Source organism: Protopterus annectens, chromosome 3.part0, assembly GCF_019279795.1.
Source record: "Protopterus annectens isolate FY-2018-M chromosome 3.part0, PAN1.0, whole genome shotgun sequence".
NCBI classification, from domain to species: Eukaryota; Metazoa; Chordata; order Ceratodontiformes; family Protopteridae; genus Protopterus; species Protopterus annectens.
In genome coordinates, this window is record NC_056731.1 from 1,150,845,003 (window position 1) to 1,150,862,781 (window position 17,779).

General features: G+C 40.7%; 1 protein-coding gene across 1 annotated transcript in view; it reads left to right on the forward strand.

The window, feature by feature from the left end:
* PIP4P2 (phosphatidylinositol-4,5-bisphosphate 4-phosphatase 2) overlaps window positions 1-17,779 on the forward strand; it is an 867,921-nt gene that overhangs the window by 303,786 nt on the left and 546,356 nt on the right. Inside the window, exon 2 of the mRNA XM_044065378.1 lies at window positions 1,777-1,925. Within this exon, the coding sequence (XP_043921313.1) occupies window positions 1,777-1,925 (149 nt within the window). The remainder of the gene's footprint in view (window positions 1-1,776; window positions 1,926-17,779) is intronic.

Below are 17,779 nucleotides of genomic sequence, written 5' to 3' on the forward strand. Positions count from 1 at the left end.
GATTTCCACCATATCTGAAATGTCAACAGCTTGAAGCTGTGGCAATTGTGCTTTCTGCAGCAGACGTCTCTGTAGTTTGGACTACTGCAACAGTGATCTATTTTAACATTGGTTGTTGTGATACATAATAAGGTCTTACAAAGTTGTAGTATTTTGAGTATCTTAAGTGGTCCCAGGGGAGAATGTGTGCCTCGTCTTCCAAGATAAGCTGCCAAACGTCTTTGGAATTACGAAGTTCATAAACTATAAGATGGATGATTGGCTGTTAAGAGCTGAGTTCAGATAGTAAACTTGGAGTGATAACAAAAGGCACTTTGAAAAGAAGGGGAGAGTGGTGTGACTTATCACTTTAATTTGTTAGTCCAATGACTTATTTGTAAGCTAAGATTTTACCGTTGTTTCAGATGTTGTCCTTAGATCAACCATTACAGTTTGCAGACTTATTAAAATTTTAGTAAATGTATAGGCCTTTATGGACATGTGCACCAATGTACATTATTCATGGTTTACTGTGAAAATGTCGAAACACAAAGCCTTTAAAATCAAAACCATGAGACCATAATAATGAAAAAACAAAATGCTGAAGACCACAATGCCTAAAAATCTCACTGAATCTCCATACCAGTAAGAACCCAAGAATGAATGCCAACATGGGTCCTCCACGGGTGTGGACTATGACCAATTGCTAATATGGACTCTATAGGAGTGTGGACTCTCATCAGAATGGTAACATGGATCCTGCAGTGGACCAAGTCTGAGAGTTCATTATTGTGGTCTTCAGCAATTTGTTTTTTTGATATAATACCCTTGTGATTTTCATTTTCAAGATTGTGTCTTTACATTTTCATAGCAAACCGTTATCCATCAGCATGAAAGATGAAACTCTGAATATAACCCAGGTAACCCATGTTCAGTTGGTGGCACAGGCACATTCTGGAGTTAACATGGGGAAGATGGGAGTGTCTAATCCTCAAAGGGAGGAGGAAGAATTGGGCCATACTGTGCCGCTGATGAAGGGTGGCAATTCTTGACAGTGGGCCTTAAGCATGTGCTCAGCTCACCAGTCCACGAATGCAGTAGCTTTCCTTAGCAGGTGCACAGAAGAATAAATGCTCGTGTATGAGGATCCAAAATGACCCCATCCACAGTGATCTGGTCCAATAAATTTCCCTGAAGGTGAGAATTGAACTTTGTACCTTGTGTCTTTGAGGTAAATACCTTAACCATTATGTTTACCTCCCCCTCTTCCCAAATAAGTTCAAAGGTAAGTATTTGGATTTCAGTCTGCAGACTATTATCAGCATAGCCAATAATTATAGGTCGGAGCCAAACTCTCTACATTGCATCTGTGAGGTAAAGACCTTAACCATTATGCCAACCCCTCCTTTTGCTGCACTTTTTTGTCCATCAGGTTTTGGAAGGTTGGTTAGGATTTTAGTATTTTCAGGCTGAGAGATCTTGGTCTGCTTTACAGCAGGAAAGCATAAGGTAGGAGGATTGAATGGAGGTCTTCTGAATAGTAACATTTACATTAGGTTAACTTCAAAACGTTTCTGCAAGCTCTGTATACATCACTGTTCAGTTATATTGAAATACATAGTGATTTCAACTTACTTGGGAAAGGCAAATTAAGAATTGCCACATACCTAGAGATGTAGTGCAGTGCAGCATTGTAAACCCTGTCAGCCTGTGGTATAGCATAGTTTGCATGCAGTAAGAGTATGCCAGTGTCGTATTTAGGACCTCTGCTAACGTATTCTTTTTTCTCATTTTCAGCTGAACTGCCTCCTCCGTACACAGCCATTGTTAGTCCTGATGCTAGTGGTGTGCCTGTGATAAACTGCCGTGTGTGCCAGTCTCTTATCTATTTGGAAGGAAAGCTTCAACAGCATGTGGTCAAGTGCACCATTTGCAATGAAGCTACGGTAAGATGTATTTAGGAAACTAACTGTATTTGCTGCTAATGTGTAATTTGATGTACTTATTTATGCAGGATGTTTTGTTAAGCAAGGAAAAATAAGAAGGATGGAATCTGCATGCTTTGAAAAAAAATGCAACCAATCACATAAGCGACAAGACTGCTTCTCTACATGGTCAAAAGCAGTACCTGCTAGCTGAATCTCCATGACTGGTGATTTTGTTAGACCTAGGTTTTAGACTTAGGTGTGTTAGCACTTTGTCATTGTTACAAGTTTGAAAACAGCAATGGTGCACATCTCCTAAGGCTGTCTTTAGAATGGAAAACTAAATGTGGTATGTTGAATTAGCTCTGCTTAGGTAAATTAGGTATGTTACTGGAGTCATTTTATTAAATGCAATGAAGTAAGTCATAATTTGGAGATCCAACTGTTTGTTTTTTGGCCCTGGATCAACAAAAGCAATGAAACATTAATGTGACCTGCCAATATTCATTCCTTCATTCCTGTCTGTCCTCAACATCACATATGGGTACTGACACATGAAGGTGACATTGCCCTGGTTCCACCATTGTTAACAGTAGCCTGGCCTGTGGCATAGAGGGATGAAGCTCTCACTCTGGTCCAGGCAAATTCAAAATTGGGAGGAGAGGCAGTATTAAAGCTGGTGGTCAGAGTTTTAAGAGAGGTGCCTGGTATCTGATAGGCTGCAGCACCAGGACAAAAAAACACAAGATCTTTTTAACAGTGGCTAGAGTCCGTCTGTCCTCTGCTATCATTGCTCAGTCACATGGCCAGGTAGATCTCTTTCTAAGACTGTAGAGCTGGGACTGAATTTAACTGTTTGGAGGCATCAGAGTCTAACTTCTGTCTTCCTTCCACTGCATTCTGCAGTCTTTCATTGAAAGATTGATTTAGGGAGTATGGAGAGATAATATGTTTGCTTATTTGAGTTTTAAATGTGTAGTATCGACCTGGATGTCAGAGATACTATTAGCAAAAAAAAAAAAAAATGAACTGCTTATTTGTGGAGGAATGTCTGCACATTTGGGAAAGCATATTTCTCAATACTGCAAAGCTTGTCTCATGCTGTATTTTATGTTTTATTAGGAGTAAAGAAATATTTGAGCTTGGTGTGTTATACAGCTTTATTCCTGTCTGTCATAGGAGAATTGTGTAAAGGTTGCCGTATTACTTTCATTTGCCTAACACTGTTTTGTCCAAATATTTTTGCTAGGAGTTAAATATCTGAAACAAACCTCCTGCATGAGAGCAATTGCACGGCTCGAACCAAGAAATCCAGAAAACACATCAAATGAGCCAGCAAACTGTGACCTGAAAAAAACTTTATTTGTTAATAAGTCATGAAAAACAACAAATAACCAGACCGGTTTCGGCTGGACACAAGCACAGCCTTCCTCAGTGTAAAATAAAATGATCAAATGTTGCTGTTTAAATGCACCCATCTGAAAAAAATCATTGGTTCATTCTAAAATTGTTCATTTAGACCAAGTGAAAATAATCCACTTCTTTTCTTTGGAATTTAAAATAGAGTGCCAACCTGTTTTGTTGAGTTTGTTACCTTTTATAACATCAATAACCATAAAAGAAAATTTGGCTGTTTTGTGTACCAGGTAATGTTTATATAGAGCATTGTTAACTTTTTTGTTTTTGATATTACTTACTTGATATTTTCTACATATTTGGTTGTTTGACCAGATGGGATAACACTTTTATCAGTATCACCAATGTGGTTCTTCTTTCAATTTTTGGCAGAATTTTATTTTTGCAGGGCCCAGTAGGTCTACTGAATCGCTATTAGGGGTTGAGCATATTGCAACCTGCCTGTTACATTTATTCATACTGGTTGTTCCATTTTATTGGATATATGTATGCATAGTTTACAATTAATATGTGGGTATATAATATGTACACATTTGGTATTCAGGGTCTTCAATAATTCTTAAGAATTTTGTTTTTTATATTTCTCCCTTTGGGACCACTTTCATTGTTGGGTCTTTAAGTATATGTACAACTATACTGGCTTCTTAGACTGCACTGATAATCCTAGGGTCATTTTATTATAGGTCTCTATTTTTGATCTTCTTTCCATTGATTATTCCTCTCCATCATCCATTGTACTTGGGTCCTCTATATTGCTGGTCAAATGATTTAAGTAAGGATTTGGCCTATATTTGGCTTAGTATACAAATGGCTCAGGCATTGCACCAAACAATACAGTTATTTCTATCTCTGATTCATTAAAGGGACGTAGCCTTGTGAGTAATTTATAACAAGTTGTTCATCAACTTTCCTTGTTTTGGCTATTATGGTCTCATTACCTTATGACTGATTTTTTTATGGTTCATTTGTATTGACGTAACAATTTGGACTGGGGCTATTATTGTCAGTTTTATTGAACCATCAGTTACAATCTTTTTGAACCGGACTACAGTATCTTTGTTTACTCTTGTTCTCGTACTGCAATGGATCTACTCAGTTTGGTTTCTGGTCTGTCAGCAGATAGAGAGGACCTTGGAGCCTTTGGTTTGGGCTCTTGTACACATAATGTCAATACTGGTGACTCTTTGGGTCCTGAGTCTATTTGTGGAATAGCCTTTGATCAGTTACATAAACATCTTAGATCTCTCAGATCTAATGTTTGGCATTCTAAATTGTTTAAAGCTTGCATAGCCAAAGGTATCACACCAAGAGGACTCTGAGTACGAACCCAACCCCATGTGGGTGAAGCTGATGAGGAGCTCAATAACCAATGGGCAGCTATACAGCAACAGGCTACTATGTCTTTTGTTGAAGCTTTAGCCATGTTTCACGATCGTGTGATTGACTGGGAAATCAGTGCAGTCACGAAACTAGTTAGTGAAGTACAACCATTTGAAGGGGAAGCTTTCTTCAATAAACAGTTGAACAAAGTGGCAACAGACTTAAACAACTTAGAAGAACAACTTAAGATTAGAAAAATTAAGAAATTTCAAAGAAATCAATTGGATTACCAAAGTGCCAATCCTTTTAGTAATCCCAATAAACATGTTAGATTTACATCATACCCAACAAGAACCCCCAAAAGGGAAAAGACCCAGGTCCATACTCAGGAAACGTACCCCGGACACTGGCTCATCTACTGATGACCCCTCATCCTGTACTGATAGTGATTTACAGGCAGTAATCAGGTTCACCGTCCCCCAAAAGAACACCAGAATCCATCTCTTTAGGCCTAGATACCAGTGAGGGGGGCGCAAACACAAGAAAAATCAGCAGCATACAAAGTTTGTTGAAAGTAGCAGTGCAAAAGTAAATGCCAATTCAAATGTGAATGTTTTAAAGTCATCAGACTTTGTTTTGTCACCCATTCATCTGTCCTCAATAAAGGTCTTACGTTTATACCGGGTTTTATGGTATCTGAGGATGTATTGGCACAAGATGTTAATGTCCTTTTGCAGAATCTTGAATCTTAAGTTGCATTTTGGTGATATGGATAGTAATTACAGTCAAGAAAAATTTATGTACCATAAATCACGCTTTCTTCCTCCTATGCATCCTATTGTACATCAATTCCAGAGTAGCATTCTCAAAGATCTTCATTTTTCCAGATCTGATTTACGCTTTAAATCCAATAACATTACATTGGCTGAGAAACAAGCAATCATGGAACTACAGAACAATAGAGATATAGTCATCATTTCTGCTGATAAAGGTGGGGCAGTAGTAGTCCTGAATTGGTCTAACTATGATAACGAGGCCAAAAGACAACTATCTGATAAGAGATATTATTCTGAAATGTCGATTAACCCCACCTTTAGGTTAAAAAAAAAAGTTTGATGACTTTTTATCCACTGCCAGGGATGAAGGCATCATTACCACCGATGTGATGCATCAGCTTATGATCCAGGACTCAGCCAACCAATACATTTACTTTTTACCCAAGATACACAAGGACCCAGTATATCCACCTGGTAGACCCATTGTATCAGGTAAGGGTTACATCACTGAACCATTGTCATTATATCTTACTAAACACCTTAAGCCCTTGCTTTCCCTAGTACGTTCACGGTTGCAGGACACTACCAATTTCTTACAAATTATTTCGGACACACAGCTTAAACTAGGTCGGTTAATGTGCACACTTGATGTAAGTGCTCTATATACCAACATTCCCCATCAAGCAGGTTTGGAGGCCCTGGCCTATTGGTTGGAGGTGGCTGGCTTATACCAGCCTGATTTCAATATATTTTTGGTTGGTCTTGCAGAACATGTCCTCACTAATAACGTCTTCTTTTATCAAGATATTTGCTATTGGCAAACAAAAGGTACAGCGATGGGAGCATCATTTGCCCTGATCTATGCTGATTTATTTATGGCCTATGTTGAAAAGTATATCCTCTACAATAGCCGTAATAACATCTTTCTTGAGTATATTGATATCTGGAGACGTTATTTGGACGATTGCTGGATGGTATGGAGGGGGGAGGTTTATCAATTATTTGAATGTCATATCCTATCTGAATGACAACAAATGGGGTCTCCAGTTTACAATACATTACCATGCCAGTACCATCACTTTTTTGGATGTATTGATCAATAGGTTACCTGATCATAGATCAAGTACTGAAGTATTCAGGAAGTACCCCGAATACAACACCGTGCTCCATGCGTCCAGCTTTCACCCACCACATATTGCCAGTAACATTCCCAAATCCCAATTTATAAGAATAAAGCGTATTTGTTCCCAGGAGTCTTCTTTTCAGGAACAAAGAAAAGATCTTACAAACAGGTTCAGGTCCAGGGGATACAGGATGGGGGCATGTTCTGCAAGCCAGCAATTGGGTCAACACACTTAACAGAGATGACTTGTTATGTTACAAAGAGCACAACACTACTGAATCACAACCCATCAGGTTTGTAACCACTTATGCCAGGAATTCGGATACTTTAATTCATAGTGTACACAGACACTGGAACATACTACAATGTGATCATGAATTGGCAAGTATCATACCAGACAGATGCCTCTCTTCATTTCGTAAAGTGAAAAACTTGGGTTCCTGCTTTAATCATTATAAACATTCTCATGACAGCAGTCAATCGCAGCAATTACAGACCACTTTGACGGGTGAACCTCTGACCGGTTGTTACCCATGCGGTCATTGCACCAATTGTGACAAAGTAAGTAATCTAAACAATTCACTAGTAAGAATTGTGCCACGGTCTTTGATCTTAATTTTTTTGCCAACTGTAGTAGTGATTGGTTGGTTTATTTGGCCACCTGCACTTGCGGATCTTTTTACATTGGACAAACTTGACGTCCTCTTTAGACTCAGAATATCTGAACATGTAAGTAATATCAAAAACAAAAAAGTTAACAATGCTCTATATAAACATCACCTGGTACACAAAACAGCCAAATTTTCTTTTATGGTTATTGATGTTATAAAAGGTAACAAACTCAACAAAACAGGTCAGCACTCTATTTTAAATTCCAAAGAAAAGAAGTGGATTGTCAAACTGGGTGGATTATTTCCACCTGGTCTAAATGAACAATTTTAGAATGAACCAATGATTTTTCAGATGGGTGTATTTAAACAGCAACATTTGATCATTTTATTTTACACTGAGGAAGGCTGTGCTTGTGTCCAGCCGAAACCGGTCTGGTTATTTGTTGTTTTTCATGACTTAAATAAAGTTTTTTCAGGTCACAGTTTGCTGGCTCATTTGATGTGTTTTTAGGAGTTAAATATGTCACAGCAGTCCCAGATTAAGAACTCTCATGAAGACAGAAAAGTTGGCTCTATTCCATTTCTGAAGTTAGGGGACAAAAAAAAATATCTCTTTTAATGATCAATTCTTCAGAAAGCAAAATCCCTCTTTCTGCAGCGTCTGATGGATTAGAAGAAGGCTCAAGTCTTTATACTTCCTTCAATTAAATGGGAGTAATCGTAAATCTGTTGCCTTAGAACTAGATTGTCACACTGTAGTTGCAGTAGTAGTTAAAATAAATGTAGATATGCTTAAGAATTTAGCCAGAAATTTCAGAAAATTATACCGTATGGTCTCCCCTCCCCCGTTTCTGATGACCATGAAATAAAGGTTACATTGGGAAAGGTGCTTCTCATCGAAAGTAATTTGATGGTCCTCATATTGATATTGGTTTTGCTGCCCAGTTGAAGTTGATGGGTAGGCAGTTTTAGTGGGAATCTATAAGTTTTCTAATAACATACAGGTCAATTTAAAAAAGTATTTTCTTGCTGAGTCTGCTTCATGATCCTCTGTCTTTTGAACAAGGATTTTGACATTTTGAGAACCCCTCCCCACACACCTCTACAGGACTCTTCCCAGTGACCCACTATGTGCATCCATTTGGCCCATTTGCTCCCAGAAGTGCAGGAGCCAAACATATCCCAACAAGGTGAGAGCCTTATAGCCCATTTGTTACTGCTTGCAAAGCCCTGTTGGCCCATGAGTTTACCCAGCAGCAGGATTCTGTTGGCAAGGAGTAAGCCAGTCTGCAAGTTCAGAAGACTAGCCCTGCCCTGGACTAAGTATAGGTTGCTCGCAGACTTGCAGTTGCTGTCTCATAGGGGAAAGGAGATATGCATGTTTCACACTTATTTCTTGTATTCCCTGGCTCAGCAGGGAGATCCTGCCTGATGTGCCATTAACCAGCATGGCCACTACAGGCAGACAGTGCACCCATACACCTACAGGTGTCACCAGTGCTGTAGACTAGTAGGCTTAGCCCCAGATGAGCAAGTTCAGCCTTCCTGCACCAGGTCCTGAAGATGCCCTTGCCACTAACTAAACACTGGTCACCCGGACAACAGTCAGGGCTTCACCTCTGTATGCTACAGGGCGAGGCAAGGCTTTTAGAAGAGAGCTTTGAAGGATCTCCATGTGCAACTCCTAAGGGGTTTTTTGGGTTGCAAAAAAGCTACCACATCTAAAGAATGTATTGGATGATTGCAGAAGATCATTTGTGATCCACAACAGGTGGGTGATATAGCAGCCATGCATGAAAAGGGTACTTTTGTTGATGTCCTTCGTGTTTCACTGTTGCAGTCATCACTTTTGGGTTATCTGCTTGCAGTAGCCCTCAGTCGGCCTGATTATCAAAGTCTCTTGGGTCCTGCGTCGGTTGCTGTCTCATCTTCCATGACGTCAGGTAGTCAGGGGTATAAAGCATGCAGCCGACGCCATTACATCAGTCTTTCTTGCCATGCGGTGCCCGAAGCAGAAGCAGTTCGCAAGTGCCGGTCAGCCTACTCCTGAAATTTTCATTTGCAAGTTTCAGAACCGAAGTTTTCAACTAAAGCCAAGTACCCTGTTGGGGAAACTTTTTCTTGCTCTAAGCCGATGTCAGTAAAAGTCAATAATTGTATTTCTTGTGGAAAGCAAATACCTCACAAAGATTTTCATTTGTACTGTATTCCTTGCCTAGGCCCTGACCATGACGTACCTTGCTGTCAGTTTTGTGACTTATTTAAGCAACGAACTATTCGTCGTCTGTATATTTACGCTTCTAAATATTTTGGTACTTGGTTCAATTACGCAGATATGTCTTTGGTAAGCCATCCGGCTACCGACATTCCGAAAAAACAAAGATAAAGGCAGAGACAGGCCGCCTAGGTCCAAAGCTGCCGACAACGCTTCTCCTAAGCCAGTTCACCGGTACTCAGTGAGGCGGTTTTGCAGCCCCTGATACCTGCTACTTCAGATTCGCAGGCCCCTACCGAGACCCATTCGGAGTCTGTTATGCTGCGAGATGCTTCAACTGTGGAACCTGCGGATGTCTCTACCTTGGATGGGTCCGGAGCCGCTGTGCATTCACAGGCTTCTGAGTGTGTATTCAGGCCTACTGACTTGCATATTAAACGGATGCCATATTCCTCTTCAAAGCCTAAAACCCGAACTATGCCTAGAAAACCAATGCCCAGACCGCATGGTCAGGTCTCTATGCCTAAAAAACAGATAAGAATGGCTGAAGACCTTATTACTTTAATCAGGGGAAGCCAACCTTCCCACCTTCCCCCTTTAAGAGACCTAGGACTGAATTTGCTTATGATACTTCTGACCAGGATTCTGAAATTTCTGTTTCCTCTTATGACCAGGATTTACCCTTATCTACCTATGAGGATTCTAATGCAGAGAACTGTATCCCCCCCCCCCCCCCCCCAGAGGATTTCTCTTTTGGTGAAACTCTACATACTCTTAGGGAGCTCTTTTGCTGGGAAAGCCAGGATTACTCTGATTCTAAAAAGAGGCTTAGGGATTTCTTACTCTTGCCTCAGCACAGGCCTTTAGCTATCCCTCCTATATTAGACATTGTTGATGATGCCTTTTCTGAATCTAGCTTGGCCCCTGACTCTCTACCTCCTGCTTCCAGACAACCTGATAGATATTACAGGGTTCCTGACTCTCCCAAGTTCCTTTTTAAAAAATCCCACTGTGGATCCTGAGACCATTTCACAGGGACCCAAGGGCATCAAGGCTACTACTGTCAAAAATCCTACCCCCTCTGATAGAGACTCCAGGGCACTGGATAGATGGGGTAAGAAAATATACACTTCTGCAACTTTGGCCATTAGGGCCTTAAACTGCAAGTTTCATATGTTAAAGTATCAGCAACATATCATTGGGTTGCTTAAACAGAAAATGATGTTGATTCCTGACTGTGCTGAAAATAAAGATTTACAAGATTTAGTGCATTCTGCTGAATAGGTTGGAAAGCATACCTTGCAATGTGGTTTTGTTTCACTAGAGGTATCTTGCAGGGCTGTTGTCATTGGGTCTACTTAGAAGGCAAGCTTGGCTTAAGGAGCAATCTTTGCCACATCATGTTAAAGCTAAATTGCTGGATGCCCCCTTAAATCAGGACCACCTGTTTGGCAACAAAGCAGTAGTAGTTCTTAAAAAGATGGAGGAAAAAGCTAAATCTATGCAGACTGTTAAAGATTTCCTAAAAGTACAACCTCCAAGATTTAGTAGGTATTGGCCCTCTAAGAATTGGTCTTTTCCTGTCTCTTCCAGGCCTTCTCTGTCCAAACCCAGAACCAGCAGAACACCCAGGCTTCAGTCCCAGGGTATGCACAGGAGTAAACAGTGGGGGCCTCCCACTTCCAAATCAGGAAGTAGTAAGACTCCCCCTATGGTAGACTGTCTCAATGACTTAACTTTAAAACTTCCAAGTACATTCAACTGACTGCTCCTTTAGGGGGAAAGATTGCTCTACAGGCAAAAAACTGGGAACTCATTACCCAGGACAAATGGGTGTTAAATATAGTTTCCCAAGGATACAGATTTCACTTCCACACATTACCAACCCCTAATGGTTAGCCAGATCTACCCCCAAATCAGTGGGCAGAGGCTCAAAAGCAAGTACCCTCTCTCTTAAGCATAAAGGCAATTCAAACTGTACCAGAAGAGGAAAAGGGACAAGGTTTCTACTCAAGACATTTCCTGGTACCCAGAAAAGACAACTGTTGGAGTCCTATCCTGGACCTTTCCATATTAAACACCTTTTTGGCGATTCCAAAATTCAAGATGCTAACTCTTCACCAGTTACTTCCTATGCTAAGCAAGGATGCCTGGTTGGCAGCACTGGATTTAAAAGAAGCCTACCTGCACATCCCAATCGGGGAATCTTGCAGAAGATACCTACGATTCAAAGCAAGGCTACATGCTCTATCAGTTCTCTGCACTGCCCTTTGGCTTATCCACTGTGCCCAGGGTATTCACAAAGTGCCTAGCTCCAGTCATTGCATTTTGCAGGCAAAGAAATATTCAAATATACCCATACCTGGACGATTGTCTAATTCCGGCAGAAAGCCAGGACATACTTTTGAATCATCTGGCATTTGTACAAAAGGTGCTAACTTGTCTGGGGTACACCATAAACGAAAAGAAATCACATCTGGTACCCTGTCAACAAATTATATTCCTGGGAGCAAGCTTGAACACAACTTCCCAAATGGCTTTCCTCCCGCCAGAGAAACAAATTCATTTCACAACTTACTTCAAAGTAATGGCCACAAAACCCCGCTATCTGCAAGACAAACACTGCAAGCCTTGGGGTTCATGGCCTCCTGCATTCTACTAATTCCATATGCAAGACTGCATATGAGAAAAATACAATGGTATCTAAAAAGCCTATGGTGTCAACATTCTCAGGATCTAGAAACAATGATCCCTATCATACCTTGCCTACAGTTAGAGTTCCTTTGGTGAGCAGAGGCCTGCCACCTAAACAAGGGACTACCATTCACTCTACCCCCTGTCGCCAAACCATAACAGACGCATCAGACATGCATGGTGGGCTCACCTGGCAGAGAAGTGCATTCAGGGCAAGTGGAATCCAAGTCAAATACACCTGCATATCAATCAAAAAGAAATGTTAGCTGTACAGAATGCTCTGACAGCCTTCATGGACCACATTCTTCCAGGACAATTAATGGTAAGGATGGACAACACCACTGTTATGTGGTACATAAACAAGCAGGGGGTACACATTCTTACCCCCTCTGCAGACTAGCCACGGCTCTGTGGAACACAGCCTTGAGCTACCAAGTGCATCTACAGGCTCAATTCCTGCCAGGAAAACTAAATACAGTGGCAGACAACTCAGCAGAAATCTCATGGACCCACACGAGTGGAAACTGGAGCCAAAGATTTTCAACATGTTGATAAACAAATGGGGGAGCCCAGATATAGACCTGTTTGCCTCCCCCCAGAACTACCAATTGGACAAATTCTGCACAAGGACTCCCAGAAACAAGTTTGGAAAGTGGATGTTCTGTCTTTCAGCTGAAAAAATCTTATCAGTTTATGCCTTTCCTCTCCAAAGTACTACTAAAATTCAAACCGGACAAACCAAGGAAAATACTGATTTCACCAGACTGGCCACGCCAACACTGGTGTACCCCCTCTTGCGCAGTTTGTCACTGCTGGTGCCATGGCACCTGCCTCAGACCCCTACCCTGCTGTCACAGAAGGAGAGCCAGATTCTGCACCCTCTGCTTCAAACCCTGACCCTGGCAGCCTGGCTAATTTCCTAATCTCCCCATTACCATCTTTCAGTAACTAAATAAAACCCAAAGGCAGTCAACCAAACTGGTAAAACACAAAAAAGTCCACGGTCCGAGAACAAGCTGCTGAAGAAAATACTTTTAATTCAGAAGTAATCCAGTGCCGACAAGAACAGAACATCCAATACATCAAGCGCTTTCACCCAGGCTCTCCCAGGCTTTATCAAGATAACTGCTACACATTTGAAAATGGCTTTATATACAATCACTTGGCAATTAAGAATAAAACTAATTACTCAATCATTTAATTAAAACATTGTTGGCTTAAAGATACAGATCTTAATTCTTCACCAAATTTGTCCTAACAATGACATTTTACTTTTAAAAATAAGCTACTGTGTTTCAACACCAAATGTTAAAACTTTTTTTATAAAACTTTAAAAACTATATAAACATACTTAAATATCTAATAGAAATGAAAACTTATATTATTAAACACAGAATATAAATCTTTTTGTGTCTAAATTCTAACAGACTAACTAAATACTACATTCCAACCATGTTCATAGTTAGTCTGTACAATCATACGCTTGCTATTAATCTTATAGAAATAAAATAAAATAAAAAACCTTGAAGGATATGTTATAAAATTAACAATGTAAACTATGGCTTTTATAACTTAGCCCTTCTTAGTCTGAGTATACTACTTAAACTAATAGCATCATTAAGGCCTGGGGATTTTGAGGCATTAAGTTTTAACTGCCAAAGCAGTTCCCTGTATTCCAGGGATGCTTCCCAGTCACCTCTTCTTGGGTTAAACCTAACCTGCTCTATTACTACAAATTTGAGGTCCATGGATTTGCAAACCAAAGAGTGCTTATAGAATGCATTTGAATCCTTTTTCTTACTGACTTCATACAGATGCTCATACACTCTTTTCGCCAAAGTTCTTTCGGTTTTGCCAACATAAAAACTAAGACAATGCTGGCAAAACCCAAGATAGACTACCCCCTTTGTTTTGCAATTAAAACGACCTGGGGATCTAATATAAACCTTCCTTGATTTTAAATAAAATCCCTTACTGTTGATTATATAAGGACACTGTTTGCAAGACTTGCACTTATATGTGCCCCACAAAGGTTGCCCTTTCTGTTCGTTGACTACCAAATTTGCCGCAAATAGGTCTTTCAAGTTCATATTTATTCTCCTTATAAACTGTGGCTTACCACCAATAACTTGCTTAAGGTCCTCATTCATGGTCAAAATTGGCCAATATTTGCCTACAATACTTTCCACAACTACACTTTCATTACTGTTAGTATGAACAAATGCACTCCCTTGTTCCTTGACTTGACTCTTTGTCTCTGCTATGTCTTGCCTACGTGTCTCACCTAACAAAGGAAAATAGTTATCTGTCCTTTTAGCTGAAATTTCCAAAGCTAAAATATCAAACAACTGCATAGGGTAATCTCTCTCACAAAATAATGTTTTCAAGAATGAAACCTCCTCTCTAAATATGTTATCTTCACTGCACATTCTAGAAGCTCTAATAAGTTGCCCCTTGATGATCCCTTTCTTTTGGAAGAGTGGATGGCAACTGTCAAAATGAAGTAACATGTTAGAATAACTTTTCTTTCTGTAAATACTAGATTGAAAACGGCCCTGCTCAAAGTCCTTTACTAAGTTTACGTCTAAATAATGCAAACTTTCTGCACTGATGTTACTTGTAAACCTTAGGAACTCTGTACTAGAGCTAATGTGCCTCATAAATTGCTCTAATTCCTTTAAGTCGCCCTTCCATAAAATACAAATGTCATCAAGGTAGCATTGATAATGCACAATACACCTAGTCCAATCAGAATCGAATATATGTTTTAGTTCCCAGTACGCTAAAACAATATTAGCATACGCTGAAGTGCACGGGGTACCCATAGCCACCCCTCTTTTTTGTCGAAACAACTCCCCATTAAAGAAAATAAAATTGTTATTAAGAATTGTTTCCATAAATTCTACTACCAGCCCTATAATATTAGCATTAAGACCTGAATAGCTTGCTAACATGTCATTGAACCATTTTAACCCTATATCATGCGGGATACTCGGAAACAATTCTATGACATCAATTGTAATTAAATATTGTGCCTCTACAAAAATTATTTTTTGATACTTCTTAGGAATTCCCAAGAATCCTTACAGAGATACTGTAATGATGTCACAAAACTTTTTAATATGATATCAATAAATTTCCCTAGTGGTTCTGTAATACCCCTAGCTCCTGCCACTATTGGTCTAAACTGTAATGGATAGAGTCCTTTGTGGACCTTGGGAATGCCGAAAATGATTGGGGTCAGTGGCTTCTGCACAACCAAATAATTAAATAGCTGTTCATTAATTGCGCCTTGAAGGAGATGATCTTCTAACATATACCTAATTTTGGCATATGCAATGTTACGCTCATTAACTGACACTCCACTATACTGTTCAATATCATGAAGTGAAGAATACAGAGAGGCTTCATAGTCATACTGATACATCAAAACTACCCCCCCCCCTTTATCCGTCTTCATTACCCTAATACCATCTTTATTCAGTTGTTTGATCAGCTTAAAGGATTCTTCTGACAGATTCTTAAAACATTCATCTTCGCCTTTCACCTGTATGCTCCTGATTTCAGCTTCTACCATTTCCTCAAATGCTTATGGGATTGCTGAAACAGAAAATGATGATTTCAGAATGTGCAGAAAATAAAGAATTGCAGGAATTATTGCATGCAGCTGAACAAGTTGGATAGCATACTTTGCAATGTGGTTTTGATTCTTTAGAGGCCTCCTGTAGGGCCTCAGTTACTGGATCTGTGATTAGGAGGCATGCTTGGTTAAAGGAACAAAATTTGCCTGACCATGTTAAAGCTAAATTGCTAGATGCACCTTTAAAGCATGATTCTCTGTAAGGCAGAAGAGGTTTTAAAGAAAATGGAAGACAAAGCTAAGTGTATGCAAACTGTTAAAGACTTCTTACAAGTGCAGCCACCCAGATTCAGTAGACATTGTCCTACAAAAAATTGGTCTTTTCCTGTGTCAGACAGAGCTCAAAGGGGCAAAGCCAGATGCCCTAAGGGTTCCAGATACCAGCCGCAAGACTCTTGCAGGTCAAAGCAATGGAGCGCATCCACCTCCAAATCTGGAGGAGATAAAGCGCAAACCTACAGAAAGCAATCGCAATGACTTCCCTCTGCCTACACCAAGCACTTATCTTTTGGCAGCACCCATAGGGGGAAAATTAGCACTTTTTCCTCAAAATTGGCAGTTAATAACCCAGGTCCAGGTGGGTACTAAACATTGTGTCACAGGGATACAGATTCCATTTCCACACACTGCCAATGACAAATGGTTGGCCAGATCTGCCACAAAATCAATGGGCAGAGGCACAGAAACAGATTACGTCCCTCATGGATATGGGGGCCATTCAAACTGTACCAGAACAGGAAAAAGGACAAAGTTTTTACTCGACTGTTCTTGGTACCCAGAAAGGACAAGGCCTGGCGGCCAGTACTGGATTTATCGATTTTGAAAACATACCTGGACATTCCAAAATTCAAAATGCTCACTTTGCAGCAGCTTCTGCCCATGCTGGACAAGATTGCTTGGCTGGTGACTTTAAACCTAAAAGAGGCATACCTGCATGTCCCAATAAGACAGTCGTGCAGAAGATACCTCAAATTCAAGGCTGGCTTAATGCATTACCAAATGTTCATCGTGTTTCACTGATGTCCTTCAAGGATGCATCTGCAGTCATAACATATGGGTTTTCCTGCCTCAGGCAGCGCTTCGGTCGGCCGGATTCCAAAGTCTGTGTCTGGCCTCGGCTGATGTCACACTTTCCCCGACGTCAGAGCTTCTGGGGTATAAAGGCATCAGCTGATGCCATTTTCCTCCGTCTTTCTTGCCACGCGGTGCCCGAAGCAGAAGCTGTTCGCAAGTGTCGGTCGGTCAGATCAAGAGATTTCAACTACCGAAGACTTCGAAAAAAGCTAAGTACCCCGTTGGGGACTCTTTCTTGCCTCAGCCGATGTCAGACAAAGTAAATAATTGTTTAACTTGTGGGAAACAAATACCTCATAAGGATTTCCATTCTTACTGCCTTCCTTGCTTAGGCCCAGACCACGACGTATCAGCTTGTTTAGCCTGTGCCTCCTTCAACCGATGGACTCTTAGACGTCGGTCGGAGTTTGCAGAAGAGTTGTCCTTCAAGGATGCATCTGCAGTCCTAACAAATGGGTTGTCCTGCCTCAGGCAGCCCTTCGGTCGGCCGGATTCCAAAGTCTGGGTCTGGCCTCGGCTGATGTCGCACTTCACCCGACGTCATAGCTGCTGTTAACCGGGTATAAAGGCATCAGCCGACGCCATTTTCCTCAGTCTTTCTTGCCGCGTGGCGCCCGAAGCAGAAGCTGTTCGCAAGTGCCGGTCGGTCAGAACCAGAGATTGCTACTACCGAAGACTTCTAAAAAGCTAAGTACCCCGTTGGGGACTCTTTCTTGCCTCAGCCGATGTCAGAAAAAGTGAATAACTGTTTAACTTGTGGGAAACAAATACCTCATAAAGATTTCCACTCTTACTGCCTACCTTGTTTAGGCCCAGACCACAACGTAGCAGCTTGTCTAGCCTGTGCTTCCTTCAACCGACAGACACTTAGACGTCGGTCGGAGTTTGCAGAGGAGTTTTTCGGCTCCACTTTTGCTTATATCATGCCGTCGGAGACTCCGACTTCACATTTAGCTAAAAAGCGCAAGGAAAAGGACCGACAATCGCAGTCCGTGGTTTCGGCCGA